Source organism: Glycine max, chromosome 2 (assembly GCF_000004515.6).
Source record: "Glycine max cultivar Williams 82 chromosome 2, Glycine_max_v4.0, whole genome shotgun sequence".
NCBI classification, from domain to species: Eukaryota; Viridiplantae; Streptophyta; class Magnoliopsida; order Fabales; family Fabaceae; genus Glycine; species Glycine max.
The window spans coordinates 1376056-1393566 of NC_016089.4; the positions used below are offsets into that span (position 1 = coordinate 1376056).

A 17511-nucleotide genomic window follows, 5' to 3' on the forward strand; every position below is an offset into this window, starting at 1 on the left:
GAGAGAGAGAGAGAGAGAGAGAGAGAGAGAGAGAGAGAGAGAGAGAGAGAGAGAGAGAGAGAGAGAGAGAGAGAGAGAGAGAGAGAGAGAGAGAGAGAGAGAGAGAGAGGGGGAGAGAGAGAGAGAGGGAGAGAGAGAGGGAGAGAGAGAGAGAGAGAGGGAGAGAGAGGGAGAGAGAGAGAGAGAGAGGGAGAGAGAGAGAGAGGGAGAGAGAGAGAGAGAGAGGGAGAGAGAGAGAGAGAGGGAGAGAGAGAGAGAGAGAGAGAGAGAGAGAGAGGGAGAGAGAGAGAGAGAGAGAGAGAGAGAGAGAGAGAGAGAGAGAGAGGGAGAAGTAATTTACGTTGTTTTAGTACCACTTTGTATATCTGTACAGAGAAAGAGAAAAAAGCAAAAGGTAACGAAGAGAATCCCTGTGTGTGTGTTTGAATTGACAACAAAGAAACCTCAGCAACACTCAACACCATCATCATCAAGTGTTAAAATCAGAGAGACAGAAAGAGAGTGAGATAGAGAGAGAAGAGACTCAACTTTTGTTCTATCTCTTCTTTTTCTTCTCTGTTGTTCCTCATCAATATTCTTTCTTTTTCTCCTCTTTTTGGGTGCTGTGGAATCCAGCTCTCTGGTGAGGAAAATGTTGATGAGTTGAATTGTTGAACATTGTCTCTGGTGGGAGATAGAGAGGTCAGCTTAAGGTTCGGTTGGTGTGTGGTGTTGTTTTGTTATGGCGGCATTGTCGTTCTCAGTGGCATCCGTGGTGGAAGATGTGCTTCAACAACACGGTACTCGCCTCAAAGATCTTGACTTGGAATCTAGAAAAGCAGAAGAAGCTGGTAATTTCCCATTATTTTTTCTGGGATTTTGTCAAAATTCAGTTTTTGAATCCCGGGTGCTATGATGTTTAATTATAATCCTTTTTCTCTCTGATATTTTTGCTTTTACTGAATTTTAATGGCTTGATGCATGTCACTTTCTTATGAAAAAGCAATCTGGATTTTGTATTACTGTTATCCTGAGATTGAAAGTCTTCAAAATGCAGCATTCAGAAGATATGAAGCAGCAGGGTGGCTGAGGAAAATGGTTGGAGTTGTTGCAGCTAAAGATTTGCCAGCAGAGCCATCTGAGGAAGAGTTTAGGCTTGGTTTGAGAAGTGGGATCATTCTCTGTAATGTTCTTAATAAAGTTCAACCTGGTGCTGTACCCAGGGTGAGCATGGTCTTAATTTGATGTACTCTCAGTTTTAATGTTGTTGTCTATAAGCTAATGTTGTTGTCTATAAACTCTGTATTGTTCTTAAAGGTTGTGGAGAGTCCTATTGATTCTGCACTAGTCCCCGATGGAGCACCCTTATCCGCATTTCAGTATTTTGAAAATGTGAGGAACTTTCTGCTGGCTGTGCAGGAAATTGGAGTTCCTACCTTTGAGGCATCTGATCTGGAACAAGTATGAATTGAAATGTTAATGACACAACACAACACCATATAATCCCTTGGCACTTAGCAACATTGTGTACTTTGGAAGTTTAATAATATTTTGTGTTGGTTTTCTGCTAAATTATTGGTTTGTGTTTTAGGGAGGAAAATCAGCCAGGATTGTGAACAGCGTCTTAGCTCTTAAGTCCTATAGTGAATGGAAACAGACTGGGGGTAATGGTGTGTGGAAATTTGGAGGAACTATCAAACCCACTGTCTCTTCAAAATCTTTTGTGAGAAAAAACTCTGAGCCATTTACTAATTCCCTGTCAAGGAACTCGTCCATCAATGAAAAATCCATGACTGCTCTTACCTCTGATGTCGAGTCTAATAAAATGGTTGGTAAGCTTTATCTTTGGCATTTTTCTGTTCTCTGGATTTGTCAAGTTGAACAGAAAGATAACTAATGCATTTTTTTCTCTTGCAGTCTGGGTCTCACTCTTTGAGTATGCTTGTTCGTGCAGTACTATTAGATAAGAAGCCTGAAGAAGTTCCATTGGTGAGGGGCTATATTGTTCTGTGTTTCACAAAATAATTTTATTTATTTAGACAAATGGAGTATAAGTCTGTTATGTTGTAAGCCTTGAGCATCTACTACATTATAATGCATTTAATAATTGTATGGGTATTTATAATCATTGTTAAGGGCTTCTTCCCTTTTGCTTTCTGGATCATAAATGTTATAAAAATAAAGCTTCCTAAATGCAGAATTGACAGTAAAAATAACTACTGCACTAGTCTTGCACCGCTGCATTTCAATCTTGTCATTTGCAATGCTAGAGGGCTTTTGAGATTACTTGCTTTAAGTTACATGGTTCTTCTGCTTGGAACAGTTAGTTGAATCAGTCTTGAATAAGGTCGTAGAGGAGTTTGAGCATCGCATTGCCAGCCAGGGTGAACAGGTACAATACTTTTCTCCTTAGTAATGTATAATGTCGTAAGTTTTTAGGTGATGGTGGGTAAGTTGTTGTGCTTTATATCACTCCATTCATAGGAAAGAAAAACTTGTTCTTGCTATAGTTGATTGTTTTGACAAGCTGTGTTCTTGGTTATTTATTTATCATGTAACTTACAGACAAAAATTTCAAGAGGTGCTGTGTTGCTAGGCAATGGATCTGTATCAAAGTTTGTTATGGCAGATAAAAAGGTAATAGTACTGGCCTCAAGCTTAACATATTCCATGACCTTCATGAAACTTGAAAATTCTAATACTTATCTAGTTTTTGATTCACTAGATGGATAACAAGATTCCTATGGTAACAAAGAAAGAAAGATTGCTCCATAAAAACTTTGTCGATGATGAGGAATCGAAAAGACAACTTCTGAAGAAGCAAATGCTCTTTGATCAACAGCAAAGAGATATTCAAGTAGGGAACAACTAAGATAATATTAATCTTTTTAAATGTGCAAATTTTTTATTTATTAGTAATTAGTAAAATATTACCTTGTGTTTTTATAGGAACTAAAGCATACAATTCACACCACCAAAGCTGGTATGCAGTTCCTGCAAATGAAGTTTCATGAGGAGTTCTCCAATCTAGGTAATATTTTGCTTATGATTAATTTATTTTAAGTTCTTAGCTATATTGTTTCATTCCATTCTAATTTGCATTATCATTGGTGGATGAGGTGCTGCATCTCATTTGATTTTCCATTCTTCTTTATAGGCAGGCATGTTCATGGCTTAGCTCATGCTGCTTCTGGATATAATAGAGTTCTTGAAGAAAATCGCAAACTATACAATCAAGTTCAGGATCTTAAGGGTAAATTGCTGATTGGCTGCCTGCTATAAGCTTATTATGAGTTATATCTCATTCACACCTTTGTAAAGATTTTGTTCCAAAATAAAATTAAGATGGCTAATTTTGTTTGATCAGGAAGTATAAGGGTGTATTGTCGAGTAAGACCCTTCTTATCTGCACAAGCAAATTATTCAAGCACAGTGAATAATATAGAAGATGGAACTATCACAATTAATATTCCTTCAAAGAACGGGAAAGGTCACAGATCCTTTAACTTCAACAAAGTCTTTGGACCATCAGCATCCCAAGGTTGGTTTGGTTTTCAGTTTCAGCTATCTCCAAGATCACCATAATTTAGCAAATATAAAAAATTTTCTTCTCTTGTGTTCAGCGGAGGTCTTCTCTGATATGCAGCCACTCATTAGGTCTGTTCTTGATGGTTTCAATGTTTGCATATTTGCTTATGGCCAAACAGGATCAGGAAAAACTCACACTATGGTAAGTTACACTTAATTGTCACCTAAAAAACCTTAAAATTTTAATGGCACTCTTCTAATCAATGTTTCTTACATGCAGACTGGACCAAAAGAGATCACCGAGAAAAGCAGAGGTGTAAATTACAGGGCTCTAAGTGATTTGTTTCTTACAGCAGATCAAAGAAGAGACACTTTTTGCTATGACGTGTCTGTTCAAATGATTGAGATTTATAATGAGCAAGTCAGAGATCTATTGGTTACTGATGGATCAAACAAAAGATATCCTTTTAGCTGTTACCTTAAAATTATAGAATACATATATAATTGACTTCTACTTTGATTATTTTCTAATATTAGTCAGTTAAACTAAAGATGAAAACAACTTTTACTGATAATGCTTGCCCTTAACCATTTATACATTAGAAATTCGTAGTAATTCTCAGAGAGGGCTCAGCGTACCAGATGCATGCCTAGTCCCAGTTTCATCAACAAAAGATGTTATTGAACTAATGAACCTGGGCCAAAGGAATCGTGCAGTCGGAGCAACGGCACTTAATGATCGTAGTAGTCGATCACACAGGTATATCCTATTCATTGTCCTGTGATCCACTCTTGTTTATATACATTTTTTTTAATGAAACAATTATCCATTGGCTTCTTAAATTATCAATTTTGCAGTTGCTTGACTGTTCATGTTCAAGGAAGAGACTTGACATCTGGAACTATTCTACGTGGATGCATGCATTTGGTTGACTTGGCAGGAAGTGAGAGAGTTGACAAATCTGAGGCCACAGGAGATAGGCTGAAAGAAGCACAGCACATTAACAAATCTCTTTCAGCTTTGGGTGATGTCATTGCTTCCCTTGCTCAGAAAAACCAACATGTCCCTTACAGAAATAGCAAACTCACACAGTTACTCCAGGATTCACTCGGTAAGGTTTAAGAAGCTAGTTTGCTTTAGGGTAGTTGTGCATGTATTCCAGACAGATGTATTCTTTTCTATTCGTCAGTTACACAATTCGCTCCAAGTTGAATATATCTCATTATGTTGGTTGCGTTTATTTCAGGAGGACAGGCCAAGACACTAATGTTTGTTCACATAAGTCCAGAGGTTGATGCTGTTGGAGAAACAATTAGCACCTTAAAATTTGCAGAAAGAGTTGCCACAGTTGAACTTGGTGCTGCTCGAGTGAACAAGGATGGGGCAGATGTCAAAGAGCTCAAAGAACAGGTTGATATTCAAATTTGACTGCTGGGGCTCTCCGTAATAATCTTAGAAAGTTAAGTTAAATTTTTTAATTGTGTTTCAGATAGCCTGCCTCAAGGCAGCATTGGCAAGAAAGGAAGGTGAATCAGAACATTCTTTATCAGGCAGCTCTGAAAAATATAGGACAATGGCTAGTGAGCTATCACCTTATCATGCAAACCAACAGGGTGCTGATATTGTGAGCCCAGGGTGCCGGCAACCAATGCTTGATGTAGGCAATATAGAGGTATGTATATTTCATTTTCGGGTTGTTTTCTGTTTTTGATAAAAAAAAAAAAAATTCCTCAAGTTTACAAAGTGCTTTGATGTATAGGAAAATAGTAATCCCCTTAATTTTTAGAAATTTTACAACGCGAGTCCTGATATGACTTTGGAACAAAATCATGTATGTTAATAATACAAATATATACAATGAGATCCTCAAATGAGAGTTTTAAGTAACAAGTACACAGCTTCTTATATGGTTTAGGAGCAAATTCATGTTTATTAATAGAAATAGCCCTAGCAGTTGCATAAATGTGAACAACCAGTTTACCTATTGCTTGTTGAACTCTGGTGGATTTTTAATTTTTAACCATGATCTTGCAGCTTCACAGTAGTACCACATTGAGACAAAAAACTCAGAGCTATGATTTTGATGAGATGTCAACGAATTCACCGCCCTGGCCCCCGGTGAATAATCCTAGACAACTCTATGGGGATGATGACAGAGAAACTGGCTCAGGAGAGTGGGTAGATAAAGTCATGGTAAACAAGCAAGATGCTAATAAAACTGAGAACATCTTAGGGTGTTGGGAAGCAGACAGTGGGAACTTATCCGATGTCTTTTATCAAAAATATCTCCAAGGTTCTTCCAAAATGTTCTCAGAACGATCCTACAACATGTTCATGGGAGGCAACAACCAGTTTAACGTTGCTGGTTCAGATGACATGGATGATCTTGATGATACAACCACTGATTCCTCGGAACCTGACTTGCTTTGGCAATTTAATCATTCCAAACTTACCAGCATAGCCAATGGCAACGGATCAAAGGCTAGGAGACCTGTCTCAAAGCCCACAAATAGCCCAGTATTGAGGTAATGCAAAAAGGGTCTTCTTTCAGAATGCTTCTTTTTCTGTGCATGCATGTTTGGTTTTGTTTGCATTCAAAAGCAACAAAGGTGCGTGTTTGAATTCCACATTAGATTACCCAGAATAATGTTAAAATGCCAGCTAATGTAATTTTAGATAAATGTTCACATTGATTTTGCGTTGAAAAATTAATTCTTAATTTAGAATTAATTTGACTTCAAGCAACATAAAGTAACTTTTGCATTGGATTATGTTTTTTAAAATGAATTTTATTACTAACTTGCTTTTAGAATACAAATATCTAAATATAAATCACATCAATTTCATTCAAAATCAATTTTGATAAGACTCACTCAAACATGCTAGGTTTACTTCGAAGAGTCATTTTTTTCTATAATATTTTTAGAGTATTTTTTTTAGGGGGGAAACAAGTATTTTTCAAAAATTAAGATGAAAGAAAAGAAACATGCATGCTCACAACTTCATACAGTTTTGTTTCTTTCTTCTTCTTTTTTTTTCTCTTTGATATTAATCTTTTTGCAATTTTTGCAGCAAGAATAATGTTCATTCTTCTCTTGGTCCTTCACCTTCAAGGAAACAATCAAACAGTGTCTCACATCGAACAGCAAGACATCCAGCTCCAGTTGACATGAAACGTAAAACTGGGAGTAGAAAGTAAACTTGTTTTGAAACGTTAAAAGGGTGATTTCTATTTTTATTTTTTATTTCTTTCCCCCTTTTTCTTTTTTTCAATTTTTTAGATGGAGGGCTTTTGCAATAATATTTCTTTTTATTTTTTATTTTTTATTTTTTGGGTTTATGCTTGTAAGTTTTGTAACTTGTATTTACGCAGATAATGGAGCAATAATGCCCGTTGCTTGTACCATGGGTCCATGACATTCTTTTCATTTTACACTGTAGCTTTTAGGTGATGTAAAAATTTCAAAACCACTGAAACGATCAAAATTGCAACAATGGTTTGATTTGTAAAGTCTATTTTCCTATGTCTTGATCTATTGGTTGCCCGTTGCCCCTTTTCTCGTAGAAGCAAAAGCTGTAGTGTCTTTTGAATTTTCCCTTATTTCTTTCCTTTTCTTGTTTGATGTATGGTGGAGTGTCTGAGTGTCAAGCAATAATGTAAATGAAACATGAATTTAATTAATATACATTAACTATTTAAAAAATAATGTCGTCATTCAATAATGCAATCATATTATTTCAATTAGTTTAATCAATCTTTTTTGAAAATTTATTTAATTAAAATGATTAATTTCAAGCCAATCAAAATGCCTTTAGACTAACTTATTTCAATAAAATAATAAATTAGATAATAAAAATAATAATAAATTAAATTAAATAATTAATTATATGTGTAACATCTGCATAATGTTAAGGTAGGGGTCCTAGGGGATAAATGTTAGAATTTAGAGTATGGATCCTAACGTGCTGCCAATTTTTTTTTAAATTCAAATTACTTTTCAGCAAATTTATCCAAAAGAAAATTTAATTATAATTATAATCAACTATACATATAATTAATTATTAAAATAATCTAATTTTCTTGTGTAATTTAATTTTTCCAGTTGTGATTTTCTTTTGCATTATATACACTACTAGTAACATTATTTTTATCCTAGTGATACACCAGAAATTTTACTAATATTATTTAATTTTATGAGGTAGTGTTAAAATATTAAACTTATTTTATATAATTTGTGAATATATTTATGTTTTATTTAAGATAAAATTATTATAAACGACTGAATTTTTATTTAATTATAAATTATGTTTTGTAAATATTTTTTTGAATATTTTTTAACATTTCTTCTAAGTAGATAAAAAGGTTACGAAATACTACAACGCACTTTTTCTTTGAAAAGATTTTAAAATGAAAAATCTATGTAAATATTCTTGTCAAAATCCATTTATAGTGTTGTATAGATCAAACATAGGTACTAATGATTTGCATGGAAAAGGTCAAAACCTTTATGGACATAGTCTAATAACATAACTTTAATAATTTAAAACAAAGTCTAATTACATATATATAATATTTTTTAAGCTTTAAATACTCTAGAGTTACTGAGGTTTCATATACTTAGACTATATATGTAGATGCTTAATTAATATAGCTTTCAACTTCCAACTAAATTAATTATTCGCGGAAAAATGTTTTTTATTATTGCAAAGTTTGGAATCATTCTATAAAATGTTTTTTTTAATAAAAGGTAGAATAATATCAAATATGTTCATTTATAACAACAGGAGATAAAAAAAAAATACCAATATATTAAGAACCACCTTGCCAATCAATATAATAAGCACAACTTTAAAGGTGTTTGAATAATGACTTATCCTTATTCAGTCATCTGTCATGTATATCCTTTGTAACAAATAACAAGATTCTGGTGCAATTTTTCGTCTTTATAGGATACAGTTTATTGATATATGAATATGGCGTATCACAATTATCTTATCTTTAATGTAATAATAATAATAATAATAATAAATTCTTGTCAAATTGCTCTGATTAAACTTGTACAATCCAAATAAACTATGAGCATATAAATAGTTATCAATAATAATAGAACTAGATTGAAAATTATAAAATGAATGATGCGAATGTAAGTATGTATCCCTCACTCTAACACCTTTATTATATATTACTGTGAGTTATAATATAAGAAGATGCATATAATATATGAAACAAAATAAGAATAACTTTGATTATGAAGACAAAAAATTATAATCATGATATTTGTATGAAAATAGTTATGTTCTTTGTATACAAATACACCATAAGTATATAACTAGTTATGAAAAAAAAAGCTATATTAATGTTCATTGTATCTAATAAAAAATAAATACTAAAATATTGGTGTATCACAATTTTTTTTTATATGAACATGATATTGGTACAAAATAATCCTCACCAAAAGTAATGATTAATTTTTATTGGAACTGTGAGTGTACATAGAATGAATATTTTTTTTTTAACATAATTTTTATTGGAACTGTGAGTGTATATAGAATGAATATTTTCTTTTTAACATAATTTATTTCATACCACTTAGTTAAGGGATACAGGTTGCTACCATTTGTGTAAATTCTTATTGGTCTTGAATCACAATGCTTAATTTGTCATCACAACATAATCAAATTAGGAAAATAAATTAGGATAGACAATTACGTAAAAATAGGTATAAAAAAATTGCACAAATACATAATAATAAGTAAATGGTAATTTTCCTTCAAATTGAAGGACAAATGAAAAGGACAACAATAAAATAGCACAAAAACAGGAAAACATTTTAATGTTCTCATAGTCTCCAAATACAATTTCTCAAAGGCAGGTGTTTTTGAGAAACCTATGATGACAAAGTATCAAATAGAAAAAAAAAACTGTAGAATTTTAGTATGCAATAGATTATCTTAGGTTCACCCCCAAATATCAATGACACTTGAATAAGATGTAAAAACAAAAAGAAAGAGTGCTTCTTGTTGGTAAAAAAAATTATATAGAATAAATGGCTTAGTAAGGGACTATTGACTAACATTTGAACCAGAGAGAGAAATATTAGCAAAATACTATTTTTTGTTGGTGAGATTCATATAGATTGAACACAATTAATAGAGAAAATAAATATTTTCGAAATAGGGATTAAGACCCGCGTAAAAAAAACACATATTTTCGAAACACAATTAATAGAGAAAATACAAAAAATGTTATTGAACAAAATCTAAAAGAAAAAGGTCAAAATGAGATATTAATGGCAATAAGAAGAGGAGAACGGAAAAGATAAGTGGATAGTGACTATGGAAATAAAAGAAATGAAAAAGAAATTAGGGTTTACAGTGCTTGAACACAGAAAGCTCTAACATAATAAATAAATCATTGATGAAATGTAAGGATGTGAGATTTTTTTGGAACCCATTTAAGAACCTATAGAGAACGGTTGGATTGGAGAAATTGGGTGCTTACGAGGTACTTAAGTTGAAAAGAGTAAAGATGATTGATTAATGTATACAAATTAGATCCATTTAAGCACCCAAAGGTATGTGTTGGGTTGCAGATGCTCTTACGTATCCACCTACAATATAATTTTTCTGCCTAATTAGAAGGAATCACAAGGTTTCGATAAGAATAATGAAACAAATTGGTACTGTAAAATTTGTTAGTATAGTTCTTACGGATAAAAAAAAATTGGTACAAATTAGAAAACTGATTTTAATTGGTCAGAAGAACGATGGTAATAGTCTGATAGATTTTTTTTATGTGGGAACTACTATTTATTATTATTGAGACTAATGGAAGGATCATAAATAACATGATGGAAAATAAAATAAAATGACAAAAAAAAATCTCAATTTAGTCAAGGAAAAATTACTCTTACATTACCTTGATTTTATTCATCAGGATTACTTTAATAACCAATTCTGCGAGACTTTATCTTTTCAATTTTTTCCCTCTTCCATTAGAGGTGTCTTTGGTTTCTTTTAGCAAAAATCTTTGAGAAATTGGATGCCCGACCACGTCCTGCCCGATCCAAAAAGGTGGGAACAAAAAATGTCAAGAGGTTGGGTTGCAGACAAAGTGGAAGGCAATTTTTATTTTATCACTTTTAATTTATTTTATCTTTCTCCCTTGTGCATTATTTTTTTATAGAAAAAAAAAGATTGGATCAAACCATCTTTAAAAGATTCTCAGAATAGACCAACTTTGCTTAGATTCTCCTTAAAGGGTTGGCCACCCGTCATAGTTGCATCACTATGATATAGATTAAGAATGTCAAATCAAAGCATGAGATTCCTTACAAGTTAAAAGTTGTTTGTATGATCCAGGTACCATCACACTAATTGATGTAACGTGTCACCCGTAGATTTGATGATAATGATCACCATGTTTTGCATGTCAGATGCGAGTTTAGTGCTACTTCCATAAGAAAGTTGCCATGAGTTGTTATAGGTTCCCAAGATGGGTGAAAGTGGTACAATGAACTACCATTGATGAAATTAGTGGTGACAAGGAAATAGCCGTGCCACTCTCACCATGTAGCTCTGTCTAGCAATTACAAAATGCTTGAGATGAATCAAAAGCACTAACCCGACATTGGGACAAGAATCTTTAAACCTTAGAGCATGCAGCACTCCCATGATTCCTACCTTAATTAGTTAAGGATTGGTAGCACTTGTCATTTATGACAACAAAACGATTCAAACCCTATAAGCCCAAAGGCTTTCCCTATCTTGTATTAGGGCACCATCCCCTTCCTCTAAATTTTATCAATCCAAAAAAAAATGCAATGTTAAGAAACAAAAAACAAAGATACTCTAGATTAATCCAGTGGTCTAACATAAAGATAACTATGCAAAGAAAACCGTAGTTTTGTCAAGACCAGCACACCACACACCCTCACAATGCCCAGCCATGGACAACAAATCAATGTAGCACTCCATATTATACATGGTAAGTGGAAAATAATATCTTGGGCTGTACACCAACATCAAAATTTTCTAGTACATGAATGAACAAATTGAGGCTGTACATAAAATATACTATTCAGAGACGGACTTTTCATGCACAGACAAGAGGAAGGTTCATTGAAATGTTGAAGAGAAAGAACATCTTTACATCAAGAATTTCCTTTTATTGGAAAATTGTAATGAAGTTCCTGATGGAATATGAATTTTGTGTCTCATGTACAGGTTGAATCAAAGGAATGACTAGATCCTTAGAGATGGCTATCTCATGCGCTTGAGACAAAACTAGATGACGGATGTAGGGAAGAAAAGCAAGAGGAAAAGTTTGAATACGTGTTCTGCAGATCAGGACATGGCTCAGGAAACACCTCCTTGGAGATTCCCATTACGTTAGAACAAAACCATGAAGGAGATGACTCGGAACTGGTAGAAAAAGTCACGTTTGAAAGACAGATAGGAGTGAAAGGCGAATCAACTATTCCTGAAAAATTCCCAGCAATAGCAATATTTGCACCAATCACATTCTCAAAAGTAACATTACCAACATCCGGAACTGCATTAGGATCATACTTGTCATCTGGATGGGAGCCAGAACTTCCCGTCATGCTGATACCCAAGTAAATATTTTCCAATTTTGCGTCAGAAATGAAAATGTTTTTCATGTAGCCACCTCTACCCCTAGTTGTCTTCAGTTCAATGCCAAAAGTTGAGTTGGTAATATGGAGCTGCTCTGCAATTATATCAGATATGCCTCCAGACATCTCACTTCCAAACGCTAGGCCAGCACCAGATGACGATTGTAGATAAACACCCCTGATGTGGACGTTTGAGGTTGGTTTGCCATAGGCAACTCCATATTCATCCCAACCACTCTTCAGCACAATTGCATCATGACCAGTGCTAATATTGCAGTTGTCAATGCAAACATGCTCAGAAGAATCTGCAAGTAGCAAATACTAATGAGATTCATAATGCCTACAAAAAATAGTTCACAGAACAGGCTCCAAGAAAAGCAAGATACATGAAACCATCACTGCCTGACTAAACCACATGTTGAATACAAATAGAGGAACATTTTTCAGAATTGCATAAACAAAATAAAAAAACCTGTGAAAGGGAATACACCAAATATGAGAACTGGGAACAATACCCTTTCTTCAATCATATTGAGAACTCTTACTGCTAACTAAATAAAAGATTTAGACAACTAAAAAGTTCATGATTCAAATGTGTGAGGGTTATGTACTGCATCACTGCTCTGAAAAGTCACAAGTAATAATTTCTCAATTTACCTGGAACTATACCGCTTGTGTAAGGGAACTTGGTTGGTGCCTGAACTGTTATCTTCTGGATTTGAATGTTACTGCATACATTGTGTAAAGAAGATACTTATAAAACAGAACAGTTCCATTTAAGAAGTCAGTGACACAAACATGAACCACTTGTACCTGCAATATACGGGATGGATGCTCCAAGCAGGAGAGTTTAAAAATGTCAAATTTGAGATTATGATATTATCAGAACCAACAAGTTCTATAATATGTGGTCGGCTATAATTTAAGGAATGAGTACTGATTAGGTCCCACCAAACAGAACCCTGCCCATCAATAATTCCATTATCACCTGTTGCATTTATTAAATACATCAATTTGAGTATGGTAGCACAGCAATGTTCATCCTATCAGAGAAATCCTAAAAACAAATATTGTAATGGAAGAAAATCCCTGCCTGTAATCACCACATCACTTAAGTTCTGTCCATAAATCAAACTGCGGTATCTCCCAACAGGAACATCAATACCTCGACCATAGGAGGGTAGGGGATCCATTGCAGTCCAGTGTGCATAATCCTGAAATTATATAAAACAAAAGGCACATGTAAAATATTCCAGAGCAAGCAAAATTGGCATTCCAGTAAATATTTTTCATTGACATTTTCCTTCCGCAGATTGCAGAAAATTCACTTCATGTACATTTTTTATGCTCCAGCAGTGTGACAGGCAGGATTACCAGAAAAGATTAGAAGATTGGCATTAAATAGTTTATCCCGCTTCTCCTTCTGCGGGGTTTTCACAGTTATTAAACACACTCTACTGGTAAGAATATGAATAAGGTGAACCTAATTATTTTGCAGTGCAAGTACAACATTGATTTGATTTAAAAATATAAATTGCTACCAAATACTGACTACATGAATTTCCCACCCTGATTGAATTTCCTGTGAGAAAATTTCAGTTGAGTGTAAGAAACAAATCTATTTGGTAACCTTCAGTTTTTGTCTATGAAATGGACAAGGTAATTGGAATTGAGGCTAAAATTCAAGTTAATGATTGAAACCTGTGATGCGATGATGGTTGCGCCTCTTTCAAGAAAGAGAGTGAGGTGGCTGGTAAGGTTAAAACTTCCAGTGAGCCACTTGCCAGATGGAACATATAGTTTAGCCCCACCTTTGTCAGCAAATGACTTGGCATAAAAAACTGCATTTTGGAATGCAACTGTGTTCAGTGTTTTTCCATCTCCAACTGCCCCAAACTCTAAGATTGACACGCTGTGAGGCCTAGGATCCAACACTTTTTCTTTACACGGTTCATGATCATCTTCTCCATTGCCTTCCAGAGCAGTGCTTAATATTATGAGTAAAAGCACAGTTACCTAGAAAGGAAAAAAGAAAAGGAGAAAATTTAAAGCACACCGACATTGCTAATTGGGTAAGAACTGCAGAGAGGGCAATGTGGAGATCAAAACATAAGATATAATGAAATTAAAGTCATCAAAACTTCAAAAAAATAAAATAACAGCTTGAAGAACAAAATAAATATTCCATTTCAGCTTCCTCTTGAAGAGATGTTGGCTTTCGCCCAGAGAACCAAGTACTGCTAGATAGTATTGATTACAGAAGCAAACGGACAAAAGATGCAATTTGATATTAAAGGCGCGAACACTTCATATTTTCAAAAGGTAATAAACAAGGGGTATTTGTGAAACACCCTAACAATTAACAACCTATACTTAAAGCAAACTAATTAAATTTGGATATAATTCTTAAAAACGTTCCAAGAAAATTGAAAAGTGAATACATAGGTATAAATACGATAATTAGAAACTGAACATGTAATTGAAACTAGCAGAGCATTAATAGAAAATTTCCAGCTAGAACCATAAACATTGACCGAAAAGATCTCTAGACCCATTTTTTCAGAGACATGAAAACAATGCCACAACGAACCTGCCACGGCGTAATCAATCACCAACCTATATATTCACTAAATTCGTTTCGGCAAAAATCCTTTTCAATAGGAGAATTGATCTTGACAACAAGGGGTTGACGTAATTCACGATTAAAACCCAGACATTATAATAAAATTTAACCTTGAAAGTCACTACAAAATCTAGGACAAACACCGAGATCAATTGTGGGTGTTGAGGTAAAAATCAAAATAAAAATTAAAAAAAAAAACTTTTTGTTTTACGGGTTGCAACATAATTCAAAACAAAATAACCCCACGGCGAAAAAAAAACATTTTTTTTTCTCTTAGTAATTTGTTGAAAACGTACTTACGAGCCTCTTCATGGGTCTGTGCCCCTCTTCTTCAAAGAGAAATAGGAAGCTCTGAAAGCAGTGATGGAACAAGAGTGAAGAAGAGGGTAGAAGAACTAGAAGAAGAACATAAGGACAGCACAAGAGGAAGAGAGCAAGAGCTATTTCGTATATAATGCCAAGCAAGTACTGGAAACAATAAAAACAAACGGGGGGAGGTAGTAGAAAGCGACGGCTATAAAGGAAAATGCCAGCTCCGCACTTCATTTTCCTTATTATGTAAATTTCCACGCATACAAAAAACAAGGACACTGGATTATAAAAATGTTATTTAATTAATTAATTAATTAATATCAAACAATAATTCCGGGTGTTTAATTTCCCATTAGTCCTTTGATTATCAAGAAAATATTAATTTATGATTCCCTCTTGCCGACAAAAAAAATAAAATTGGCTCTATCCACCAAAGGCTACCAAATGGACATTATTCATGGTCAATGTGCTTATGAGTAATGAATTTTAAGGAAAAAAAAATATATAGTGTGCCCATTGATTTTGTTAAATATGTAAACTAATTAGTTACGTATTGCACTTAAGTGAAATGTGACTATGTGAACAAGTGACAGGTTTGATCAGTTCTTCTCCTTCCCTCAATCATTGCTCTTATATGATATTTTAGAAATGTTACTTTTAATCCTTAACCACATCCTTCCCATTAACCCATTTAGCATATTTGGTTTGTATATAAAAAATATATTATATTTATTGTATTCATTGATTACACTTTTGATCTTCTAAGTGTATATTATATTTATTATATATAAAATATATGATAAATTTATTAATTAAATATGTTGTTTTTATTATACAAATTTATAAATTTTATATATTTTTTTATTAAATTATATAAAATTTTCAAAATAATAAAAAATAGTGGAAAAAATGTACAATTAAAAATAAATATATTATACAATTATAATTAAGATATATTTTATTATATAAGTCAATATAGATAATATCAATATAAACATAATATTATGTTATACAAAATATTAAAATAGTATTTATTAACTTAAGAAGTTGTATTATTAATACATAATTATTTAAAATATATTTTTTTAAAAAAAATATAAGACATTCAATAAAAAGACGATAAAAAATATAACCTAAATCTGTATCCAAAATACAACAATCTATTTTTTTAAAAATCTGAACTAATTAAAAGTAACTTCGAAGCGCAAGCCAAATTACTAAAATGGAATGAATCATAAACACTATCATTTTTTTTACAAAAGTCATAAACACGATCCTAAATCTAAATATAATGTTTATGACTTGTAAAAAAATACCAAAATGTCATTGTGGAGTACAAAAATTGTCAAACAATCTAGGAGGTATATTTTAGTTAATTAAATATGATGTGTGACTTGTTATAAATTTTTTGATAGAAATGTTCATAAACTGATTTAAAATAAAAGTTGAAAATTGATCTAACTGATTTTTTTTATTTGTTTGAATTTTTTTTCTCAAATCAATCCGTTAAGTTTAGTTTGGAGTTTTTGTTTTTGAAACGCAATAAAATCATAACATATTATTTTATTAAAATATGCTTTATGTGTATATCATTTTAGTTAATAATGTTTCATAGTGTTATGTATATGAAGGTTTACAATGTATATTATTATTTTTAGATGAATTTTTTTAAGATATGTTTAGTTTAAAATAAATGAAAATTTTGTAAATTTTTTATTATTATTAATAATTTTTAAATGTATTTTAATTTAAAAGGTGAAAAAAAAGTAAATAAATTTTAATAAAATAATATTTTAGTAAGAACCATATTAAATCAAACCGTAAAATATTGGTTTAAATTTTATTTTAACTAAAAATCAAATCAAACCGCATATATTTTATAAATTAGATTCGGTGACTTTGTGATAAATAACTAAATCAAATCGAGTATTCTTACTTAATTCTTACTGATACACAAATTATGAAATACAAGTGTCATAAAAACTATACCAATAATATATAATACATTACAACATTTAGAAGAAATACTAAGCAAATCGAGTAAAATACTCGTGTTCCAATTGTGTTTTTTTATATATATGTAACGTGTTGCAATTGTTGGATTTAAAATCCATCAAATCCAAAAGCTAAAAAAATTATACAATTCCTCAGAGTTACATCCATTTGAAATCGTTGATGTCATTAAATTAGAGAAAGTTCAGGAGAACTTCATTTTATCCATCTAATATTCAAACCTAGAAGCTAATGTCAAGGAAAACGTGCAAGTTCAATGAGCTTCCAAATCACGCAATTGTTGACTAAAAGGCATATATAATTGGCAAAAACATAGCTAAATATGAAAGTTGATTTGTAGTTTTCAATTCATCATTGGCCTATAAACAGTAGCACCTCAAAAAATATGAAAAATAGTACAAGCCTATATGGTTAAATTA

The 17511-nt window shown here is 32.5% G+C and overlaps 2 protein-coding genes across 2 annotated transcripts; one reads left to right on the plus strand and one right to left on the minus strand.

The window, feature by feature from the left end:
* On the plus strand, nucleotides 1–7019 carry LOC100801279 (kinesin-like protein KIN-14I). The gene is made up of 19 exons (XM_006574478.4): nucleotides 1–830; nucleotides 1037–1203; nucleotides 1297–1440; nucleotides 1571–1807; nucleotides 1897–1968; nucleotides 2303–2371; nucleotides 2545–2616; nucleotides 2705–2836; nucleotides 2929–3010; nucleotides 3137–3232; nucleotides 3347–3520; nucleotides 3603–3709; nucleotides 3788–3966; nucleotides 4106–4267; nucleotides 4366–4619; nucleotides 4755–4918; nucleotides 4998–5180; nucleotides 5543–6033; nucleotides 6581–7019. Exons 1-19 carry the CDS (start codon nucleotides 722–724, stop codon nucleotides 6705–6707), a joined length of 3021 nt encoding a protein of 1006 aa, XP_006574541.2. The 5' UTR covers nucleotides 1–721; the 3' UTR covers nucleotides 6708–7019.
* Nucleotides 7020–11334: 4315 nt separating this feature from the next.
* Nucleotides 11335–15328, minus strand: LOC100801823 (probable polygalacturonase). Its single transcript, XM_003519707.5, has 6 exons — nucleotides 15068–15328; nucleotides 13846–14160; nucleotides 13238–13358; nucleotides 12958–13132; nucleotides 12802–12872; nucleotides 11335–12449 (listed from the first exon to the last, which is right to left on the minus strand). Exons 1-6 carry the CDS (start codon nucleotides 15311–15313, stop codon nucleotides 11776–11778), a joined length of 1602 nt encoding a protein of 533 aa, XP_003519755.2. The 5' UTR covers nucleotides 15314–15328; the 3' UTR covers nucleotides 11335–11775.
* Nucleotides 15329–17511: the final 2183 nt, after the last annotated feature.

What these genes read in the sequence shown, in the direction of transcription:
- LOC100801823 (XM_003519707.5), bottom strand. Translation starts at nt 15,313, where the DNA reads ATGAAGTGCGGAGCTGGCATTTTCCTTTATAGCCGTCGCTTTCTACTA. An exon ending in AAGTGATGTGGTGATTACAG is followed by an intron (nt 13,133 to 13,237) that starts GCAGGGATTTTC and finishes TAAATGCAACAG; the next exon opens with GTGATAATGGAATTATTGAT. An exon ending in CACAAGCGGTATAGTTCCAG is followed by an intron (nt 12,450 to 12,801) that starts GTAAATTGAGAA and finishes TGCTACTTGCAG; the next exon opens with ATTCTTCTGAGCATGTTTGC.
- LOC100801279 (XM_006574478.4), top strand. Translation starts at nt 722, where the DNA reads ATGGCGGCATTGTCGTTCTCAGTGGCATCCGTGGTGGAAGATGTGCTT. An exon ending in TCAAGTTCAGGATCTTAAGG is followed by an intron (nt 3,233 to 3,346) that starts GTAAATTGCTGA and finishes TTGTTTGATCAG; the next exon opens with GAAGTATAAGGGTGTATTGT. An exon ending in CAGGAAAAACTCACACTATG is followed by an intron (nt 3,710 to 3,787) that starts GTAAGTTACACT and finishes TCTTACATGCAG; the next exon opens with ACTGGACCAAAAGAGATCAC.